Source organism: Macaca nemestrina, chromosome 1, assembly GCF_043159975.1.
Source record: "Macaca nemestrina isolate mMacNem1 chromosome 1, mMacNem.hap1, whole genome shotgun sequence".
NCBI classification, from domain to species: domain Eukaryota; kingdom Metazoa; phylum Chordata; class Mammalia; order Primates; family Cercopithecidae; genus Macaca; species Macaca nemestrina.
Window position 1 is genome coordinate 108,953,223 of NC_092125.1, and position 22,674 is coordinate 108,975,896.

At 44.8% G+C, this 22,674-nt stretch overlaps 1 protein-coding gene across 7 annotated transcripts in view; it reads right to left on the minus strand.

The window, feature by feature from the left end:
• LOC105497821 (SET domain bifurcated histone lysine methyltransferase 1) overlaps positions 1 to 22,674 on the minus strand; it is a 40,869-nt gene that overhangs the window by 4,632 nt on the left and 13,563 nt on the right. For 4 of the 7 annotated variants that reach the window (XM_011769226.3, XM_071085883.1, XM_071085884.1 and 1 more), the window contains exons 4-15: positions 21,175 to 21,209; positions 19,381 to 19,480; positions 18,436 to 18,561; positions 18,071 to 18,272; positions 17,127 to 17,200; positions 16,009 to 16,199; positions 13,765 to 13,891; positions 11,458 to 11,614; positions 11,210 to 11,368; positions 9,645 to 10,277; positions 9,251 to 9,367; positions 717 to 886 (exon numbers count right to left, since the gene is read on the minus strand). In XM_011769226.3, coding sequence (XP_011767528.2) covers positions 717 to 886; positions 9,251 to 9,367; positions 9,645 to 10,277; positions 11,210 to 11,368; positions 11,458 to 11,614; positions 13,765 to 13,891; positions 16,009 to 16,199; positions 17,127 to 17,200; positions 18,071 to 18,272; positions 18,436 to 18,561; positions 19,381 to 19,480; positions 21,175 to 21,209 — 2,091 coding nt within the window. Of the gene's footprint in view, positions 1 to 716; positions 2,351 to 9,250; positions 9,368 to 9,644; positions 10,278 to 11,209; positions 11,369 to 11,457; positions 11,615 to 13,764; positions 13,892 to 16,008; positions 16,200 to 17,126; positions 17,201 to 18,070; positions 18,273 to 18,435; positions 18,562 to 19,380; positions 19,481 to 21,174; positions 21,210 to 22,674 lie in introns of those variants that run through there. The other 3 variants (XM_011769227.3, XM_011769228.3, XM_071085886.1) reach the window with 2 other exon arrangements.

Consider the following 22,674-nt stretch of genomic DNA (forward strand, 5'->3'; position numbering starts at 1 on the left):
GTTTCACTTCTGTCACCCAGGCTGGAGGGCAGTGGCATGATCTCGGCTCACTGCAACCTCTGCCTCAAGGGTTCAAGTGATTCTCCTGCCTCAGCCTCCCAAGTAGCTGGGATTACAGGCGTCCACCACCACACCTGGCTAATTTTTGTATTTTAATAGACATGGGGTTTCAACCATGTTGGCCAGGCTGGTCTCCAACTCCTGACCTCAGGTGATCCATCCACTTCGGCCTCCCAAAGTTTTGGGATTATAGGCGTGAGCCACCACGCCTGGCCCAGTGTTTCTTTGATAATACCTCCCTTTGTATCTTAACTATGATAAAGTATGGAGAACTTACTGTCATTTTAAATCTTGCCCTTTCTGTCTTTCCATTTCTTCTACTTTATCAAAAGAGTACTGGGCTATGCTAAAAGATCTCTGAGTCGAGTGACACGGAAGAAAATGATACACTGGACTCTATAATCATGTCTGTCCTCTGAAATATCACCATGTCCAAAATTTCATCCCTTTTCATTCTCTTCTTTGTGAAACACTTGTGTCCCTCTCTGGTCTAGCTAGACAGGTACATCACTCATCACGTTCTTTGTAGAAGTCCCTGGCCGCCTCTTACTCCAGTTCACATGTCAAGCACTTTCTTCTTATGCTCAATTTGTCTCTGGTTCAATTCCCTACCATGTCCCAATCTCAGGAAACAACCCTTATATTTTATCACCAACCTGCATAAATACAGACAAAAGAGCCTTTGGCAATGTCATCCAAGCAGCGGATACCCCAGCCCTTGTTCTGCGTCTTGAATAGCTGTAGCCGAACTTGTAGTCCATGTTGTACCAACCGGTTTGTGCACATGTTTGGGTCACATTTGCAGCGTTTGTTACACTCATATACCCTGGGAGGAGGTTAGGATAAAATCAATCACGATATGATCACTAGAGCACAATAAATCCATAAAACTGTTGTAATTCTTAAGCTATTATCATTTATAATGTGTTGTAGATAAAGATTAAAAATTAGGTAATGATCTAAGTGAATGGATCTATTGAACTATCTATGCTCTTTGATTCATTTGGAAATATAGCCCAAGGAAAACATTTAGAGGGTGGAGAAAGATTTAAAGATGTCTATAGCAATACAGCTCAAAAAAGTGAATGCTAGAGTGCCTAACACCTGGAGAGAAGCTAAGCAAACTATAATGGGAATACAGATTACAGAGCCATTAAAATAAGCACTATATGGACTGTCAATTTATAGAAGTAGATAAAGACATGTGAGAATAAAGACAAAATAAAGATATGTGAGAAATTCCAGGTGAGGTTTCTTACTAATAACAGCAATAATAATAATAATAGTAATAATAAAAATAAATAAATGTGAGAAAAACAGAGGCCAACATAACACATACGAAAGGGAATAAAGAGATAGGAGGAATTGTGACTAATGTTCATGGTAAAGTTGATTTTCATTCTTTTATTCAGTAAACATTTATTAAACACCAAGAGCTCTACCAAACACTGGAAACAACAATGAAAAAGGTCATGGGCGTGGTGGCTCATGCCTATAATCCCAACACTTTGGGAGGCCAAGGTGGGCGGATCACGAGGTCAGGAGATTGAGACCATCCTGGCTAACACGGTAAAACCCCGTCTCTAATAAAAATAAAAAAATTAGCTGGGTGTGGTGGCATGCGTCTGTAGTCCCAGCTACTTGGGAGGCTGAGGCAGGAGAATTCCTTGAACGCGGGAGGCGGAGGTTGCAGTGAGCGGAAATCGCGCCACTACACTCCAACCCGGGAGACGGGGTGTGACTGTCTCAAAAAAAAAAGAAAAAGAAAAAGGGTCATAATTTCTACCCTCGGGCAGCTCATATTCTTTTTTTTTTTTTTTGAGACAGAGTTTCGCTCTTGTTGCTCAGGCTGGAGTGCAATGGCGCGATCTCAGCTCACCACAACCTCTGCCTCCCGTGTTCAAGTCATTCTCCTGAATCAGCCTCCCAAGTAGCTGGGATTATTACAGGCATGCGCCACCATGCCTGGCTAATTTTGTATTTTTAGTAGAGTTGGGGTTTCTCCATGTTGATCAGGCTATTCTCGAATTCCCGACCTCACGTCATCTGCCTCCCTTGGCCAACCAAAGTGCTGGGATTACAGGCGTGAGCCACTGCGCCCGGCCCAGGGGAGCTCATATTCTATTTAATTTAAGAATTGGGGCCAGGCGCAGTGGCTCATGCCTGTAATCCCAGCTATTTAGGAGGCTGAGGTGAGAAGATCACTTGAGCCCAGGAGTTCGAGGTTGCAGTGAGCTACGATCACACCACTGCGCTCCAGCCTGAATGACAAAGCAAGTCCATTCCATCTCTGAAAAAGAAAAAAAATTTTAATTATTTTTAAACAACATTAAAGGTAATGAGAGGGATCTAGCACATACCAACATTAAAGGAAGATAACACAGTTATACTAAGAAAACTAATTGTTTCAGGTAACAACGTTTTTGCTCTATATGATTTGCCCAATGTTAGAATTTTACTTATTTTCTTGGTATGCAAAATTGATGGGAGAAATTTACTTTTGGAAATGATTCAACAGCTCAGTTATTTCATGATTTTAGTCACATCCCTCCAGATAAAGATGGTAAGAGCAGCTTCTACTTAATAAGCATACGATTTGTGTTTGGCACGGTGTGAAAGCCTTATATATACATTTTCACATTCTCTCCTTAAAGCTATGCTAATACAGATGGTCTTTTTTCTTTTTGAGATACAGTCTCGCTTTGTCACCCAACCTCTGCCTCCTGGGTTCAAGTGATTCTCCTGCCTCAGCCTCCCGGGTGGCTGGGATTACAGGTGCATGCCACCATACCCAGCTAATTTTTGTATTGGAGACAGGGTTTTACCATGTTGGCCAGGCTGGTCTTGAACTCCTGACCTCAAGTGATCCACCTGTTTTGGCCTCCAATTTTTTTTTTTTGAGACATGGTCTTGCTCTGTCACCGAGACTATAGTTCAGTGGCACAACCACAGCTCACTGCAGCCTTGACCTCCTGGGCTCAAGTAATCCTCCTGCCGCAATCTCCTAAGTAGCTGGGACCACAGCTGTGTGCCACCTTGCCCAGTTAATTCTTAAATTTTTTTTTTGTACAGACAAGGTCTCATCACGTTGCCCAAGCAAATCTGGAACTACTGGACTCAAGCCATCCTCCCACCATGGCCTCCCAAAGTGGTGGGATTACAGGTGTGAGCCATCATGTCTAGCTTTTTTTTTTTTCTAACTTTAAAAAAGATTATTTCCCATGTCGGTAATCCTAGCACTTTGGGAGCGAGACTCCATAGCAAAAAAAAAAAAAAAAAAAAAAAAAAAAAAAAGGTTATTTCCTTGGTGGTCTAGTGGGTAGAGGGGAAAAAAAGATTATTGAAACGTAATATACACAGAGGAGAGTACACATAAGTCTATAGATCAATGAATTTTACAAACTCAGCATACCATGTAACCTGCACCAGATCAAGAAACAACTTTGTTAGATCCTTTAAAACCCCACTGGGGACATGGCTTCCTTCATTATTTTGGGACTTAATTGGCCCTTTCAATTCAGAAACACAGACCCTTCAATTATGGGACACTTTCTGAATTATTTCACTGATGCTTTTCTCCTCCCTGTTCTGTTAATTATGTATCTTGATCACTAGGTTTAATAGTTCACGTGTTTATATATACCAATTAACCATGCTATACTCCACTCTTTTGTTGTCCTCCTCCTCTTTTAGAGATGAGTCACGCTCTGTCACCCCAGGCTAGTGTTTATGTTAATATCCTGTGTTTACAGTTGATCAAAAAAGATCAGCTCAGTAGGGGCAGGGCTGGAATTTGAACTCAGGTGTAATCATTACCACATGAAACCTTTACAGTAGCTATACTGAGTATCATTCCTTCATTCCCTAAAATTTAAGTGGTTACTATTTTTTTTTTTTTTTTTTTTTGTGGCAGAGTCTAACTCTGTTGCCCAGGCCAGAATGCAGTGGTGGGATCTTGGCTCACTGCAACCTCCACCTCGTGGGTTCAAGTGATTCTCCTGCCTCAGCCTCTGGAGTAGCTGGGATTACAGGCGCCCGCCACCATGCATGGCTAATTTTTGTATTTTTAGTACGGGGTGGGGGGGGCGGTTTCAACATTTTGGTCAGGCTGGTCTCAAACTCCTGACCTCGTAATCCACCTGCCTGGGCCTCCCAAAGTGCTGGGATTACAGGTGTGAGCCACTGCGTCTGGCCAATTGTTTTTGTTTTTTTTTTTAAGACGAAGTCTCCTTCTGTCACCCAGGCTGAGTGCAATGATGCAATCTTGGCTCACTGCAACCTCCGCCTCCCAGGTTCAACTGATTCTCCTCAGCCTTCTGAGTAGCTGGCACTATAGGTGCGCGCCACCATGCCTGGCTAATTTTTTGTACTTTATTAGTAGAGACAGGGTTTCACCATGTTGGCTAGGCTGGTCTCGAACTCCTGACCTCAAATGATCTGCCCACCTTCGCCTCCCAAAGTGTTGGGATTACAGGCGTCAGCCACCGCACCTGGCCTAAGTGCTTACTATGTGCCAGGCATTGGGTAAACTGGTGATACAATGGTTAGCAAGACAGACAAAGAGACACATAAGACCCTTGCCTTCATGAAGGAGCTTATATTATAACGGAAAAGAAGAAAAACACGTCAACAAAAGTTGTCATAAATGCTATAAAGAACACAAACATGGTGCTCAATGAGAGAATTAAGGGAGTAAAATGACCTAGTTTTAAAGTGGTCAGGGAAGGTCTCTCTGAGGAGGTGACTTTACAGCTGAAAGCTCAAGGTTAAAGAAGATAGCCACACAAAGAAAAGTGGAAGGATGCCAAGAAGAGGGCACAGCATGTGCAAGTCTCCAGAGGCAGGCTGGAAAACACTGGTGGAACTGGATCCAGGAACTGAAAAATATCAGTGTAGTTGGAACGACTTTGGAGGGAGATAGGAAAGGGCCAGATATATAACCTAAGGTTAAGAGTCAGAATAAAATCCAAACAGCAGTGGGACTACATTATAGAGTTTTAAGCAGGGGAGTGACATATTATTTGTGATTATTTGAAAATATTTTTATGAAACATTTCAAACATGTAAAAAAGATATCAGGAACACTCATGTACCACCCAGCATTATCAAATCTAAACACTATTGTTAGATTCAAAACTTTGTTATTAAAACATACATGATATAGCAATGCAACTAAAGTTAACAACCGTCTATTCCTTTGTTTAGTTTGTAATCAGCAAAATTCATCCTATGATCTCCCCAGTAGTCTCAATCTCCTCTGAACGTATTCAGGCACCTCAGGTTTTCTATTAAACTGATTTTCCTGAAGTGGTTCCTGCAGCATCTGACCTGCTCTTGCAGTGGCTCTTCTCTATCCCTAGTACACAGCTGTCAGCCTGGAAGCCTCTTTCACTTCACTGCCACCTGTCTTCCACTTTCCTGGCTTTCCCTCTCATTTTTGCAAATATTTCCAGAAACTTTCTGAGAAGGGGAATGATGAAAAACTTTGAGGTACTGCATGTCTAAAAAAATGTCTTTAGCCTACTGTAACACCAAATTGATAGTTTGCCCGAGTTAAAAATTCCAGGTTGGAAATAATTTTCCCTTAGAATTCTGAACAGATTCGTCAATTGCTATCTAGCTTCTAGTGTTACTTTCAGGGAAGGCTGAAGTCATTTCAAGTCTATTTTTTAATGTGTTCTGTGTCTCTTCTCTGGAAGCTTTTAGGATTTTTTTTCCCCTCAGTGTTCTGACATTTTATGATAATGTCTCTAAATGAGAATCTACCTTTATCCTTCATTATTTTGGGACCTAATTGGCCCTTTCAATTCAGAAACACAGACCCTTCAATTATGGGACACTTTCTGAATTATTTCACTGATGCTTTTCTCCTCGCTGTTTTGTTAATTATGTATCTTGATCACTATGTTTATTAGTTCACGTGTTTATATATACCAATTTACCATGCTATACTCCACTCTTTTGTTGTCCTCCTCCTCTTTTAGAGATGAGTCACGCACTGTCACCCCAGGCTAGAGTGGGCGTGATCATAGCTCATTGCAGCCTTGAACTACTGGGCTCAAGTGATTTTTCTGCCTCTGCCTCTCAAGTAGCTGGGACTACAGGCATGCACCCACCATGCCCGGCTAATTTTTAAAAAATTTAGGCCAGGCACAGTGGCTCACGCCTGTAATCCCAGCACTTTGAGAGGCTGGGGCGGGCGGATCATGAGGTCAGGAGATCGAGACCATCCTGGCTAACACAGTGAAACCTTGTCTCTACTAAAAATACAAAAAATTAGCCAGGCATGGTGGCGGGTGCCTGTAGTCCCAGCTACTTACTCGGGAGGCTGAAGCAGGAGAATGGCGTGAACCCGGGAGGTGGAGCTTGCAGTGAGCTGAGATCACGCCACTGCACTCCAGCCTGGGTGACAGAGCAAGACTCCATCTCAAAAAAAAAAAAAAAAAAAAAAAAAAAAAAAAATTTATTTATTTATTTATTTATTTATTATTATTTTTTTTTTGAGACGGAGTCTTGCTCTGTAGCCCGGGCTGGAGTGCAGTGGCCGGATCTCAGCTCACTGCAAGCTCTGCCTCCCGGGTTTACGCCATTCTCCTGCCTCAGCCTCCGGAGTAGCTGGGACTACAGGCGCCCGCCACCTCGCCCGGCTAGTTTTTTTTTTTTTTGTATTTTTTTTAGTAGAGACGGGGTTTCACCGTGTTAGCCAGGATGGTCTCGATCTCCTGACCTCGTGATCCGCCCGTCTCGGCCTCCCAAAGTGCTGGGATTACAGGCTTGAGCCACCGCGCCCGGCCAAAAATTTATTTTTAAATTATTTATTTGAGACAGAGTCTTGCTGTGTTGCCCAGGATGGAGTGCAGTGGTGCAATCTCAGCTTACTGTAACCTCTGCCTTCCAGGTCCAAGCGATTCTCCTGCCTCAGCCTCCCAAATAGCTGAGATTACAGGCGTGCGTGATCATGCCTGGCTAATTTTTGTATTTTTAGTACAGATGGGGTTTCACCAAGTTGACCAGGCTGGTCTTGAACTCCTGACCTCAGGTGATGCACCCACCTTGGCCTCCCAAAGTGTTGGGATTACAGGCGTGAGTCACTGTGCCTGGCCAACCATTTTGTTTTTGAGATGTAATTTCACTCTTCTTGCCCAGGCTGGAGTGCAATGGTGCGGTCTTGGCTCACTGCAACCTCCTCCTCCCGGGTTCAAGTGATTCTCCTGTGTCAGCCTCCCAAGTAGCTGGGATTATAGGTGCTCGCCACCATCCCCGGCTAGTTTTTGTATTTTTAGTAGAGATGGGGTTTCACCATATTGAACAGGCTGGTCTTGAACTCCTGACATCAAGCAATCTGCCTGCCTCGGCCTCGCAAAGTGCTGGGATTACAGGCGTGAGCCACCATTCCTGGCCCCAACAATTTTTTTTTTTAGACACAGGGTCTTACTATGTTGCCCAGTCTGGTCTCAAACTCCAGGCCTCAAGCAATCTTTCGGCCTTGCCCTCCTCAGTAGCTGTCCTCAAACTCATGCTGGTTCTACCTCCTCTGCTCAACCTTTAAATGTTGGCGGACCCAGGGCTTACTCCTGAGCCACCTTCTCTATTATCAACGTTGTGTCTAGGTGAACTCATCCAGGCTTTGAATATCATTCCTGTGCTGATGATTCCTAAATTTTTATATCCAACTCTTACACTTCTCTCCAGAAATCCCAGTGCCTTCTTGACGTTTCTACTTGGATTGCCTGACAGGCATTTCGGACTTAACATGGCCAAAACAAAAACTGAATTTCACTCAAACCTATTACTCCTTTGGTCTTCCATCTCAGTAAAAAGCACCAAAAACCACTTAGATGCTCAAGTCAAAAATTTAGGAATTGTCTTTGCTTCTACTTTTTCCCCCGACTCCACAATCTATCCAATTCTGTAGATCTACCTATTAATGCATCCCAAATCTATCCTTCTTACCTCTACTGTCACCTCCATTCTATTGCAAGCCATAGCTACAACCATGTCTTTCTCTGCTATACTCCTATAATGATCTCCTAATTGGTCTTCCAAGATCTACTTTTGCCATCCTAAGACCTATGATCTACAAAGAAGCCAGAGTAATCTGAAAAAGGTAGGTCATATCACTTGGCTGCTTAAAATTCTCTAAGAGCACCATGAATTTGATTCTAACTTTTCTTTTTTCTTTCTTTCTTTTTTTAAGGCAGAGTCTCGCTCTTGTCACCCAGGCTGGAGTGCACTGGCACGATCTCGGCTCACTGCAACCTCTGCCTCCTGGGTTCAAGCGATTCTCCTGCCTCACTCTCCCGAGTAGCTGGGACTACAGGCGCCCGCCACCACACCTGGCTAATTTTTGTATTTTTAGTAGAGACAGGCTTTCACCATGTTGGCCAGGCTGGTCTCAAACTCCTGACCTCAGGTGATCCACCTACCTCAGCAACCGAAAGTGCTGGGATTACAGGTGTGAGCCACTGTATCAGCCTGATTCTAACTTTTTTCATTCTGGTTTATAAATCCCTATGTAATCAAGTCCCTGCCTACTTCTCTCTGAACACGTCACTTACAAGAGTAAATCATAATCTGTTAAGACATTCATTTAGCTATGAAATTAAGATAATCTTTTTTTGCAACAGAAAATTGCTAGACACTATTCAATCATCCTATGTCTTCATTTCAAGGAAAGCCCAAGAAAAAAAGTGTTTGAGAAGTCAGGAAATAAGATCTAATTAATAAAATGCCTCTTAGGCCGGGCGCGGTGGCTCAAGCCTGTAATCCCAGCACTTTGGGAGGCCGAGACGGGCGGATCACAAGGTCAGGAGATCGAGACCATCCTGGCTAACATGGTGAAACCCCGTCTCTACTAAAAATACAAAAAAAAAAAACTAGCCGGGCGAGGTGGCGGGTGCCTGTAGTCCCAGCTACTTGGGAGGCTGAGGCAGGAGAATGGCGTAAACCCGGGAGGCGGAGCTTGCAGTGAGCTGAGATCCGGCCACTGCACTCCAGCCTGGGCGACAGAGCGAGACTCCGTCTCAAAAAAAAAAAAAAAAAAAAAAAAAAAAAAAAAAAAAAAATGCCTCTTCTGGTATTCTATTTTTGGTTCCAATTTTTAGATTTCTGATGATTTCTATAAGCAGAGAAAACCAAGAACATGCTCCTCAGTCTCTCTGAGGTATTGTGCTATTCCTTGACCACTTACCCTGTGGGTAGACACTCTTCTAGTCTCTTGTACTGGTAGCCAGAGTTAGGGTTGATTTGGCCTCCTGGGGTACAGGCTGTAGCCTGGATAGTTAGTTGATGGCAGGCACACTTGGACCTATATGACAGAGAGAAATAAAGGAAAGGAGCGGGGGGATCAGAGAACAAAATAACACAATACTCATGTACCCAGGGTTGCTCAGTGTGGCCATGTCAGACTCCAGTCTCCCTACCTCATAGCTTTCATGGAGGCCTTATAGCATGAGTTCCAGGTGAGGGAAGAGGTAAAGGAAGATGGGGAAAGCAGTACAGATACAAGGGAAAGGAAGAGGTGAAAAGGAAGACAACCATAACAAAGTTGGAAGCAGGGGCAGCAATTCTCCCCACCAACTCACTTGTCCCGACACCCATCCTTGCAGTCACAGCCAACCAGAAATTCAGGGCCTGTGTTAATGAAAACACCCTTGCCCGGGATACGTTCCTTGCTGTAGGCCACCTGGGGTGGAGGGGTTGTGTCAATCTCATTGACACAGGATAGGGGAACATCTTCCTTCCCATAGGTGATGTCCAAAATATAGTAAAAAGGCTTATAGGGCTGAAACTTTCGGTCCACAAGAACATATGGATCCAAACAGAACATCTCCAGGAAGAGGAAGTCACAGCCAGTCTCGAAAAGGTAGCGTTCGATCTCCTGCATTGTCCGAAGGCAAAGACCACAAGGTGTCTTATAGATAACATGAAAGCCCATCTTGCGGTTAACTCGACGCCGGGCTGTCATCCGCCGGAAGTCATACAGTAATGGAACCAGCAGAGGGTTCTTGCCCCGGTACTGCTCATTCCTCATAGGTCTGACTCGAGACAGACAGGTATAGCTGCAGACATGAGGTAAGTAGAAAAGCTTCTCCATGGGAGCACGGTAGGAGGGCTCTGCTGGGGCCCGCTCCAGCATGCCATGGAAGGCTGGGGGTGCTGGAGGGGCTGGGGGTGCTGAGGGTGCTGGGGCAGAGGCTGTGGAGCCTAAAGGTGATCTGCAAATGAGATACAAGTGATCAGATCAGAAGGCAACAGGACCTCTGTTGTATAATTAACCCTCCAGGTAGCTAAGCCATTTCTCTCATCTTTCAAGCAGCTGTGCTCCTGAAGCTAAAGATGATTCAAGAAAGATCTTCCCTTGCCCTATCAAAGCTGGACAACGAAAATCCCTGGTTACTCTTCACTGACTGATAACATCTCTATTTCTTTTTTTTTTTGAGATGGAGGTTTGCTCTTTTTGCCCAGGCTGGAGTACAATGGCATGATCTCGGCTCACCGCAACCTCTGCCTCCCAGGTTCAAGCAATTCTCCTGCTTCAGCCTCCCGAGTAGCTGGGATTACAGGCATGCGCCACCACGCCCGGCTAATTTTGTACTTTTTAGTAGAGACAGGGTTTCTCCATGTTGGCCAGGCTGGTCTCAAACTCCTGACCTCAGGTGATCCGCCCGCCTCGGCCTCCCAAAGTGCTGGGATTACAGGCATGAGCTACTACTGTGCCTGGCCTAACATCTCTATTTCAACAGTGTACCTTTTCCTAAAATGTATTTGCCTGTGAATTACGGAAGTAGAGTCCAGTCTTCTACCAATATATTTTTTGTCTGCTGTGTGTTCCAGAAATGTCCTTACTAACTCCCAGGATTCAAGGAAAGAGGCTGTGGTGTTTCCTTTCTATTTTAGCAAAGATGGAACCATGTTCAACAAGAAGTTTTAACAAATGGCTTTCTGATGATACCACATTTCCAAGCACCCAGCTTCCGATTCAATTATTCTTACTTTCTATTTCTGAGAAACTTCTATGGGTAAAGCTTCCTTTTCAAGTCCAAACTCCTCACCATCATAAACTAAGCCCTTCAGAGCCAAGGAACCTTCCCCTACACAGTGACCACTCATTGCTATCCTGCCTACAGAGAGCCTCAGATTTTCTCACCTATACGTCTGGTTGATCCCAGGTTTCCCACCAGAGACATTTTCACTGAGTGCAGGAGACGTAGGGGAGGAATGACCAGAGCCCACAGATCCTGGTCGGAAGGATGTGCTCTTTTTGGCTACCTGCTTCCGTGACTGGGCAAGCTGGCTTTCCAAGCTTCTAGGAGATCAGAGACGAGGGCGTATAGTAAGGGATGTGGAAAATATAATATGAAAGAAACTGAAGAAAAAAGAAAGAATAACACTTACTCACTGTCACCTGCTTGGGGAGATAGAGGTGGAGCAGGTGGGAAAGGTGGGGCAGGTGGAGCTGTAGGCTGTGGGGGTTCCACTGGCTTGAACTGGGTTCCAGTACCGGTCAGATCCTGTGTGTACTGGACAACAGGGCCTTTGCTCCTCACAGCACCTATAGGAAAAAGGAATTGATCACTGAGAAGATGATAGCTATGAGGCTTGTATTCAGTCACACATCTGATCCTTAACTTATACAACATAAAAAGGCAGCAATGGCTGGGCGCGGTGGCTCATGCCTATAATCCCAGCATTTGGGAGGTCGAGGCAGGAGGGTTGCTTGAGGTCATGAGTTTGATACCAGCCTGGCCAACATGGTGAAACCCTGTCTCTACTAAAAATACAAAAATTAGATGGGCATAGTGGTGCACATCTGTAATTCCAGCTGCTCAGGAGGTGCATGACAATCACTTGAAACCAGGAGGTGGAAGTTGCAGTGAGGCGAGAGATCACGTCACTGCACTCCAGCCTGGGCAACAAAACAAGAATTTATCTCAAAAAAACAAAAAAAAACAAAAAAAAACAAAAAAAGCAATGGACACATTCTGAGTAAGTGCTTAGACTCTCAGTTCCTATTATTGACTGGCATGGATGCTGGCATATGTTGTTTTGACTTAGATAATACTTTTTTTATTAAAGTGAAAGCAAGTTTATTAAGAAAGTAAAGGAATAAAAGAATAGCGGTCGGGCGCAGTGGCTCACTCCTTTATTCCCAGCACTTTGGGAGGCTGAGGCGGGCGGATCACCTGAGGTCAGGAGTTCAAGACCAGCCTGGCCAACATGGAGAAATCCTGTCTCTACTAAAAATACAAAACTTAGCCGGGCATGGTGGCAGGTGCTTGTAACCCTAGTTACTTGGGAGGCTGAGGCAGGAGAATTGCTGGAACCCGGGAGGCGGAGGTTGCAGTGAGCTAAGATGGTGCCAGTGCACTCCAGCCTGGGTGAAAGAACCAGATTCCATCTCAAAAAAAAAAAAAAAAAATTGCTACTCCATCGGCAGAGGAGCCTCTTTTTTTTTCTTTTTATAGACAATGTTCCACTTTGTTACTCAGGCTGGAGTGCAGTGGTCTGACCTTAGCTCATTGTAACCTCGAAATCCTGGGCTTCAAGTAATCCTCCTGCCTCAGCCTCCAGAGTAGCTAACACTACAGGTGCACAACACCACACTCAAGCTTTTTTCTTTTTCTTTTTTTCTTAGAGATAAGAGTCTTTCTATGTTGCCCAGACTGATCTCCAACTCCTGGCCTCAAGTGATCCTCTCACCTCAGCCTCCCAAAGTGCTGAGACTACAGACATGAGCCACCATGCTGGGCCTTAGATAAGACTTTATATCTTCCTATCTCAGATGATTTACCTGATTAATTATGACATACTTTGGGGGAATATTTTCAGAAATATATTCTTTAACCAATTAATTTTGGCAGGAAAAATCAACCAGAAAGTATGACAGTAATATTAAAAAAGAAAACCAAATCTGCTTTTTGTTTCTGAGACAGGGTCTCATGCTGTCACCTAGGCTGGAGTGCGGTGGCACGATCTAGCTCACTGCAACCTTGACCTCCTGGCTTCAATTGATCCTCCCACCTCAACTTCTTGAGTAGCTTGGACTACAGCTTAATGCCACTGTACCCAGCTAATTTTTGTGTTTTTTGAAGAAACAGGGTTTCACCATGTTGCCCAGGCTGGTCTTGAATTCCTGAGCTCAAGCTAACCGCCTACCTGTCTCAGCCTCCTAAAGTGTTGGGATTATAGCTGTGAGCCACTGTGCCTGGCCAGGTCTGGGTTTTAAAGAAAACTGACTATATGCTGGATGTGGTAGCTCATGCTTGTAATCCTAGCACTTTGGCCAGCCAAAGCAGGTAGACAGCTTGAGCCCAGGAGTTCAAGACCAGCCTGGGCAACATATCAAGCCCCTGAGTCTTTTAAAAAAAAAAAAAAAAAAAAGAAAGAAAGAAAAAGAAAACTAACCATAGATAACACACAAAACTGACAATCTCATGTGGATAACAGAGGGTAACTACTATCACCCTAACTTAAAGCCAACTGTTTCAGATATTTTTGTGGTTGTTTAGAACAAATTAGAGCCACAGCATGTGGACGCAGCAGCACAAATTGATCACCACGATTGGAAACAACTCAGGGCACATATCCTGTTTCCAATGAGTAAGCAGTGTAACCGTGGTAAACAAAGGATAGCCATTCTATATAATCTCCTTTGCTGATTGGCCTGTTTCTTCCTTCCTCCAGGTATCTTTCAGGACATACCCATATTTGGACGTGTCCTGAGCTGTCCTTGCTTCTTCTCCAGTGCAGAGGCTGAGGATGTTTTCATGCTGAACATGGGCTCCAGCCGTGTAGAGCCTCGATAGATCCACTCACATCTTTTGTCATCCTGGGGAATTGAGAGAATAGAAGAATAAAGGGAAATAGCTTAAAGCCTAGAATCTATCCTGTCCTGTGTAGAGGATATATACCATGTGTTACCTCTCGGAAACCTCCCTGATAAGCCTTAAATTCCTTATCTAGGCTGAGCACAGTGGCTCATGCCTGTAGCTTGTAATCCCAGCACTTTGGAAGGCTGAGGCAGGCGGATCACCTGAGGTCAGGAGTTCAAGACCAGCCTGACCAACGTGGAGAAACCCTGTCTCTACTCAAAATACAAAATTAGCCGAGTGTGGTGGCACATGCCTGTAATCACAGCTACTTGGGAGGCTGAGGCAGAATTGCTTGAACCAGGGAGGTGGAGGCTGTGGTGAGCTCAGATTGGGCCATTGTACTCCAGCCTGGGGAACAAGAGTGAAACTCCATCGACCCACCCCCCAAAAAATTCTTTATCTACTTAATAAAGTACGTGCCAGGCTCCATGGTGGGTATCAGGTACACAACAATGAAAAATATATACTCCTTGTTTAAGGAATTAGAGGAGCAACAGGTATCTATACTGAGTATAAGAGGTGTGACAGCTGGGCACAATAGCTCACACCTATAATCCTGGTACGTTGGGAGGATGAGGCAGACAGACTGCTTGAGCTCAGGAGTTCGAGACCAGTCTGGGCAACATGGCGAAACCCGTCTCTACTAAAAATACAAAAATCAGCCAGGTGTGGTGGCATGCACTTGTAGTCACAGCTACTTGGGAGGCTGATGTGAGAGGACCACTTGAACCCTGGAGGTTGAGGCTGCAGTGAGCTGTGACTGCACCACTGCACTCCAGCCTGGGTGGCAGAGTGAGACTCTATCTCAAAATAAAACAAAACAAAACAAAACAAAACAAAAAACAGGCCAGGCCAGGTGTGATGGCTCATGCCTGTAATCCCAGCACTTTGGGAGGATGAGGCAGGTGGATCACTTGAGGTCAGGAGTTCGGGACCAGCCTGCCAACATGGTGAAACCCCGTCTCTACTAAAAATACAAAAAATTAGCCAATCCCAGCTACTCTAGAGGCTGAGGCAGGAGAATCACTTTAACCCAGGAGGCGGAAGGATGCAGTGAGCCGAGATCGTGCCACTGCACTCCAGCCTAGGCAACAAGAGTGAAACTCCATCTAAAAAACAAATAAAACAAAACAAAACAAAACAAAACACCAAACAAAAAGCATGATAAGGATCATAACGCCTTAGGAGTAACGGGCTGAGGTAAACCAAGAAGAAATGTAATTTCTAATTTCTTCTGGCTACTCTGGGCACACAGTCTATTGGGTAGCCCTGTTCTGCAAGGCAAGTAGCAGTATTAAAAAATGTTTTTAAGGGCCAGGCACGGTGGCTCATGCCTGTAATCCCAGCATTTTGGGAGGCTGAGGCAGGCAGATCACGAGGTCAGGAGATCGAGACCATCCTGGCTAACACAGTGAAACCTCGTCTCTATTGAAAATACAAAAAATTAGCCGGGCATGGTGGCAGGCGCCTGTAGTCCCAGCTACTCAGGAGGCTGAGGCAGGAGAATGGCATGACCCCGGTAGGCAGAGCTTGCAGTGAGCCGAGATCGTGCCACTGCACTCCAGCCTGAGCGAAAGAGCGAGACTCCGTCTCCAAAAAAAAAAAAAAAAAAGTTTTTAAAACTTTTAAAAATAAGAAATACGATTCTAAGAAGGGAGAGAGAAGGGAGAAAAGGATGAGTACAAAATATTTAAGAGTTAAAATGAACTTTGAAAGATAATCAGGACTCCTTGATACCTCTTCTTCATCCCACTATCCTACTAAAACCTTAACCCTGGAAAAATGGAAATGGCTGCCTTCTCTGTACCTACACACAATGTGAATACTCCTAAAGAAAAAAATAAATAAATCAAAACCATGCAGATTAGTATCATAATTCCGGTAATTTATTTTCAACAATGACCCAAAGAGGAACAACAAAAAGGGCAAAGTAAAATTTGACCAAAAACAGTGAGAACACATAGGAGGATAAGAAAGAGGAAGGCTATGGAATAGCTATAAAACCATCCTCATTACTGCTTCTTAAGTCCCCCCGACCAACCTCTGCCTCCAAAATTCTAGGGAAAAACAGTACCAGGAAGAGGATCCTGACTAGGCTGCCATCCACCTCCTCAACTCGGGACTTCCACCATGTGCCTTCCCACTCAGTCTTGATAAGCTGGCCACTCTTGAGCAGTACCATGGGGCGGTTGGGGTAGGCAGTTACATACTCCTCTATGAAGTCACGGCAGGAGATGTCTTCTATGTCCTCCCAAGTCTTTTTCACTGTTTCAAGGAAGAAGTAGAACTGAGAGGGCAGGTAGGACATGTCTTGATAGGGAAAAGGGTTGGCCAGGAGACATTTTATACTTTTTAAGTTGAAAAGGAAAGAAAAAGTAAAATCAGAACCTCGAGGGAAGCAAAGCCAAGACCACCTAAGTAATAAACCTAATGTGTACAAATTGCACATACTTACAAATCAAGTAAATACTAAATAAATCATGTACAACATAGGTGATTCACTTATTTTATACAAATGGATGCTTCTCCTTTGGAAAATTCAAGTGGAAATTCTTGCTCACTTGTTGATAAGTCTAATGGTAAATTTAAAAAGATCAGGTGGCACCATGAAATGAAAAAATTAGTCCTTCCTTCTCATTCTCTATCAGGTTTTTAAGAGACTCAAAATATGTTTACTGTCATGTTATGTGTAAACAGAAGTGTTAGTTGATTCTTCTGCAGTTAAAAATGATTATTTCCGTAGAAGTCTGCTCCCAAGCCAGGGTAACAAATATAGAGGACACTATGATGTTCCATCTAACACAGCTTCTGTGGAAAGCATTATGCAGACTACACATTTATACAAATGTTAGGTGCAGCATGACACTAGGAAAGAAGTAACACCTTTTTCAACCTAACTCACTTAGAAATGAAACTGAAGCACATCTATAACATGAGCAGTCTACTCAAGGTCATTCATGATCTTCTAGTGACTCACTCTTTGGCTACAAAGACCCAGTCCTAGAGATGAACAATACAACTGTATCTCTTTTGGGCGCAAACTGTGCTTTGGGAGCAAAGGACATCAACCAATTTATGCTCTTTGAGACTGAAGTACCAAAAACACCTAGGGCTTTTCAACTGGACGTCCTAAGAAGATATACCAGGTAGAGGAGGAAAAACTGAGCTAAGGAATAAGAGAGAAACACTCACGTGGCCGGCAAATGGGATACAGTTCAGACTGTGTGACATAGGAAGCATAGCCATCATCAAAGAAAATGAGAAACCTGTAAAAGAAGAGTGACAGTAGAAAGATCTGGGGGTTATGATATTTAACATGATCCGCAGAAATTATTTATCATAGCTTCTACTTCTCTGGATCACAACAGGATGCACTCCAGGGAAGACATTCCAGTCTACTACTTTCTTCCCGTTTTTCTTTCTTCCCAACTTGAGAGTTAAGAGTTCTCCCTTAATTTAACCAATGCCTCCCTACTTTTTCAAAAAACACATATACATTTAAGTATTTTTGAGACGGAGTCTCCTCCTTCTGTCGCCCAGGCTGGGGTGCAGTGGTGCAATCTTGGCTCATGGCAACCACTGCCTCCCAGGTTCATGCGATTCTCCTGCCTCAGCCTCCCAAGTAGCTGGGATTACAGCCATGCGCCACCACACCCAGCTAATTTTTGTATTTTTAGTAGAGACAGGGTTTCACCAGTTGGGCAAGCTGGTCTCGAACTCCTGACCTCAAGTGATTCACTTGCCTTGGCCTCCCAAAGGGCTAGGATTACAGGCATGAGACATTGGGCCCAGCCAAAAACATATATTCTTTTTCCTCTCTCAGATTCTTATGCTGCTAATAACCATTTAGTCTCCATCTCTTTCTTCTGTGTTAATCCCCTATTCCCCTGATCATTAATCCTCGTTATTCTCGTCCTAGTTTTCTCTTTGAGGAAAGAAAAGGAAAAAAACAAAAAAGAAGGAGAAAGAGGAAGAAAGAATCACCCACATGACTCCTGTGGTAAAGAAAGAGTAAGGGTTTCAGTCCACTAAGGACTAAGAAGACAAAAGCTAATTGTGAGATCTGGTCTATGGCATGAACAGGGCAGGTGCTGTGCTCCCAGCCTCTACCCCTTTACAGTCCTCTGTCCAGGTACCTGAGCTTGTTTTTGACGTTTGGTGTCTCAGCTACAATGCCAGCATAGAGCCAGACCTGATTCCCATCTTTGTATTTGGCGACCACCCGACTGCCCACAAACAGCTTGTCAGCAGGAGGGTGGTAATCATAGGCAATATGGTTCCCCGACAGTAGACTCTTTCCTTTGTTGTCAAATTTCACCTTGTATTTCTTCCCCGGCCCTGAGTAAAAGGGAAAGATAAATTTTTTAAAAAACTGCCAGTTTCTGTATAAATCCAGGCTGCTACGTGAGAGACAAATGGGAAGGTTATGGAGAAAAGAAACAATCAGCAGTGGAGGGTGCAGGTTGCCTTTCAGGAGTGGTTCCTCCAAGTCTGCACATACCAACTGTCTGGATGGCAATAAGGGTGCCTTTGTGCCATGTCTTAGTTCTTTTCTTGCCCAGAATTCGCATGCTGACTATCAGGTCACCATCTTTGCTTAGTTCTCCAGACATCTGACTCAAGGTTCCTATAGAAGAAGCAAAGTTATTCTAAAGAGTTATGACATAGATTGGGTAGAGAACAGGAAGGTAAAGAGGGTAGTATGGTAATTAGGGAAAGTGGGGTAATTTTTTTTTTTTTGAGAAGGAGTCTCGCTCTGTCCCCAGGCGGGAGTGCAGTGGTGCGATCTTGGCTCATTGGAACCTCTGCCTCCCAGGTTCCAGCGATTCTCCTGCCTTAGCCTCCCGAGGAGCTGGGACTATAGGCACGCACCACCATGTCCAGCTAATTTCTGTATTTTTAGTAGAGATGGGGTTTCACCATGTTAGCCAGAATGGTCTCTATCTTTTGACCTCATGATCCGCCTGCCTTGGTCTCCCAAAGTGCTCGGATTACAGGCATGAGCCCACTGTGCCTGGCCCATCTGGAGAATTTTTAAACATTTTTTTTTTTACAGATGGGGTTTCACTATGATGCCGAGGCTGGTCTTTAATGCTGGGCCTCAAGTGATCCTCCTGCCTCAGCCTCCCAAAGCTGCTGGAATTACAGATGTGAGCCACCACACCTGGCCTCAAACCTTTTTTTAACAAGAGTCTGAGTGATTCTCTTCTCCCTAATCTCCATCTGGAAGTAGTCATGAGGATGGAAACGGTCTAAATGTAGGACGCTAAAGAGGTATTGAGATAAAACCATCACAGACTGGAAAATCACCATCCATGTAATTGGGATTTCATAACTACTAAGGATAATGAGTCTGGCATGTCACAATTAGCAGACATGAGACTTAAGATGAAATCTCTGTAAGAATTCACCTCCCATCTGTACCCAGGTATTTCTTGACCCTAACCTTTATGCAGATCCTGGGAACTGCTCTTCTTGTTGACAGCATCCATGAACTTCTGAACATCTTGAGCTGACTTTCTTAAGGCAGCCATAGCTTCACGGAGCTACAGAAAAGGGGATGAGGAAAACAAGTTTTGAAATAGTAGCAAGGGTTACAAATAACTTCAGAATAAGAAACACCTTGTATTTCACAGAACAAAATGGAGTGAGTTGAATGAGTTATGTTTAGAAGCTTATGGTTACTTTATCGGGCAAAGCTGCCCTTTGTTTTTTTTTTTTTGAGATGGAGTTTAGCTCTTGTTGCTCAGGCTGGAGTGCAATGGCACGATCTTGGCTCACCGTAACCTCCACTTCCCGGGTTCAAGTGATTCTCCTGCCTCAGCCTCCCAAGTAGCTGGAATTACAGGTATGCGCCACCATGTCCAGCTAGTATTTTGTATTATTATTTTTTTTGAGATGGAGTCTGGCTCTGTTGCCCAACCTGGAGTGCAGTGGCACAGTCTCGGCTCACCGCAACCTCTGCCTTTCGGGTTCAAGTGACTCACCTGCCTCAACCTCCGAAGTAGCTGGGATTACAGGCACATGCCACCATGCCCAACTAATTTTAGTGTTTTTAGTAGAGACAGGGTTTCACTATGTTAGCCAGGCTGGTCTCGAACTCCTGACCTCGTGTTCTACCTGCCTCAACCTCCCAAAGTCCTGGGATGACAGGTGTGAGCCACTGTGCCCGGCCTAATTTTGTATTTTAAGTAGAGACGGGGTTTCTCCATGGTTAGGCTGCTCTTGAACTGCCAACCTAAGGTGATCCACCTGCCTCGGCCTCCCAAAGTGCTGGGATTACAGGCGTGAGCCACCATGCCTGGCCTCTTTTTTTTTTTTTTTTTCCTGAGACAGAGTCTTGCTCTGTCACCCAGGCTGGAGTGCAGTGGTACGATCACAGCTTATTGCAACCTCTGCCTCCTGGGTTCCACTGATTCTCCTGTCTCAGCCTCCCGAGTAGCTGGGATTACAGGCATGCACCACCACACTCAGCTAATTTTTGTATTTTTTTAGTAGAGACAGGGTTTCGCCATGTTGGCCAGGCTGGTCTCAAACTCCTGACCTCAGGTGATCCGCCCACCTGGGTCTCCCAAAGTGCTGGGATTACAGGCGTGAGCCAACGCGCCCAGCCCAAAGCTGCCCTTGCTTAGAAACCCAGTTCAAGGCCGGGCGCGGTGGCTCAAGCCTGTAATCCCAGCACTTTGGGAGGCCGAGACGGGCGGATCACGAGGTCAGGAGATCGAGACCATCCTGGCTAACACGGTGAAACCCCGTCTCTACTAAAAAATACAAAAAACTAGCCGGGCGCGGTGGCAGGCGCCTGTAGTCCCAACTACTCGGGAGGCTGAGGCAGGAGAATGGCGTGAACACGGGAGGCGGAACTTGCAGTGAGCTGAGATCCGGCCACTGCACTCCAGCCTGGGCGGCAGAGCGAGACTCCGTCTCAAAAAAAAAAAAAAAAAAAAAAGAAACCCAGTTCAAAAATCAACGTTTCAATGTTAGGAAGCTTTTCTTGATTAATTTACCTAGCAAACACTGCTAAATCCTACTTTCATACAACACTCCTTTCTAGTGAAAACATTTCCTGCTAACCTCTTTTTGAATTCTTACAACACCAATTAGAGGACTGCAATGCAAAGGGCTGATCACAGGGTGAATGATTAGATATTGACAGCTAAAGTGATTAAATGGTTAGGCCAGAAAATTCTCCTATTTTCATATTCTTCTCTCTCACCGTTCCCTTACCATCCTAACTTACCTTCTGGTCTTTTGGAGTTCGGCTCCCAGCATCACCTATGGACGAGAAGAATTCTAATGAGTGTAAGAGACTTACAGGAACTTCTGGGAAATTAAGAACTAACTTACTCAAAAGCATTATTATGGGAGCATTATCGATAATAACTGAAAATAATCTTTTTTTTTTTTTTTTTTTTTTGAGACAGAGTCTCGCTCTGTCCCCCAGGCTGGAGTGCAGTGGCCGGATCTCAGCTCACTGCAAGCTCCGCCTCCCGGGTTCACGCCATTCTCCTGCCTCAGCCTCCCGAGTAGCTGGGACTACAGGCGCCGCCACCTCGCCCGGCTAGTTTTTTTTTTTTTGTATTTTTTAGTAGAGACGGGGTTTCACCGTGTTAGCCAGGATGGTCTCGATCTCCTGACCTCGTGATCCACCCGTCTCGGCCTCCCAAAGTGCTGGGATTACAGGCTTGAGGCACCACGCCCGGCCTGAAAATAATCTTGATACAGGTATACACACAAATATAAAGTACTCAAAAGGGTCTGGAAAGACACAAAGTAAATGGCCAGGTATGGTGGTTCACACCTGTAATCCCAGCTACTTGGAAGGTTTAGGTGGGAGGACCCCCTGAGGCCAGTTCAAGACTAGCGTGGGCAACATAACAAGAGCCTGCCTCTTAAAAAAATTTAGGCCAGGTGCGGTGACTCATGCCTGTAATCCCAGCACTTTGCAAGGCCAAGGTGGGCAGATCACCTGAGGTCAGAAGTTTGAGATCAGCCTGGTCAATGTGGTGAAACCCTGTTTCTACTAAAAATACAAAAATTAGACAGCATGGTGGCGCATGCCTGTAATCTCAGCTCTTCGGGAAGCTGAGGCAGAATTATTGGAATCTGGGAGGCAGAGGCTGCAATGAGCCAAGACTGTGTCACTGCACTTCAGGCTGGTTGACAGAGCAAGACTCTGGTTCAAAAAAAAATAATAATAATAAATAAAAATGTATAGTTCAAGCTTGAGCAACATAGAAAAACCCTTTTCACCAAAAAAAAAAAAAAAGAAAGAAAAAAAAAAAAGGCTGGGTGTGGTGGCTCACACCGGTACTCCCAGCACTTTGGGAGGCCAAGGTGGGCAGATCACCTAATGTCAGGAGTTCCAGACCAGCCTGGCCAACATGGTGAAACCAAACCCCTTCTCTATTAAAAACACAAAAATTAGCCGGGCGTGGTGGCAGGCACCTGTAATCCCAGCTACGTGGCTACATGAGAGGCTGAGGCAGGAAAACCACCAGGAGGTGGAGGTTGCAGTGAGCCAAGACTGCATCCAGACCAGCCTGGCCAACATGGTAAAATCCCATCTCTACCAAAAACACAAAAATTAGCTGGGCATGGTGGCAAGTGCCTGTTATCCCAGCTACTCGGGAGGCTGAGGCACGAGAATCACTTGAACCGGGACCCGGGAGGCGGAGGTTGCAGTGAGCTGAGATCGCACCACTGCACTCCAGCCTAGGCTACAGAGCGAGACTCCATC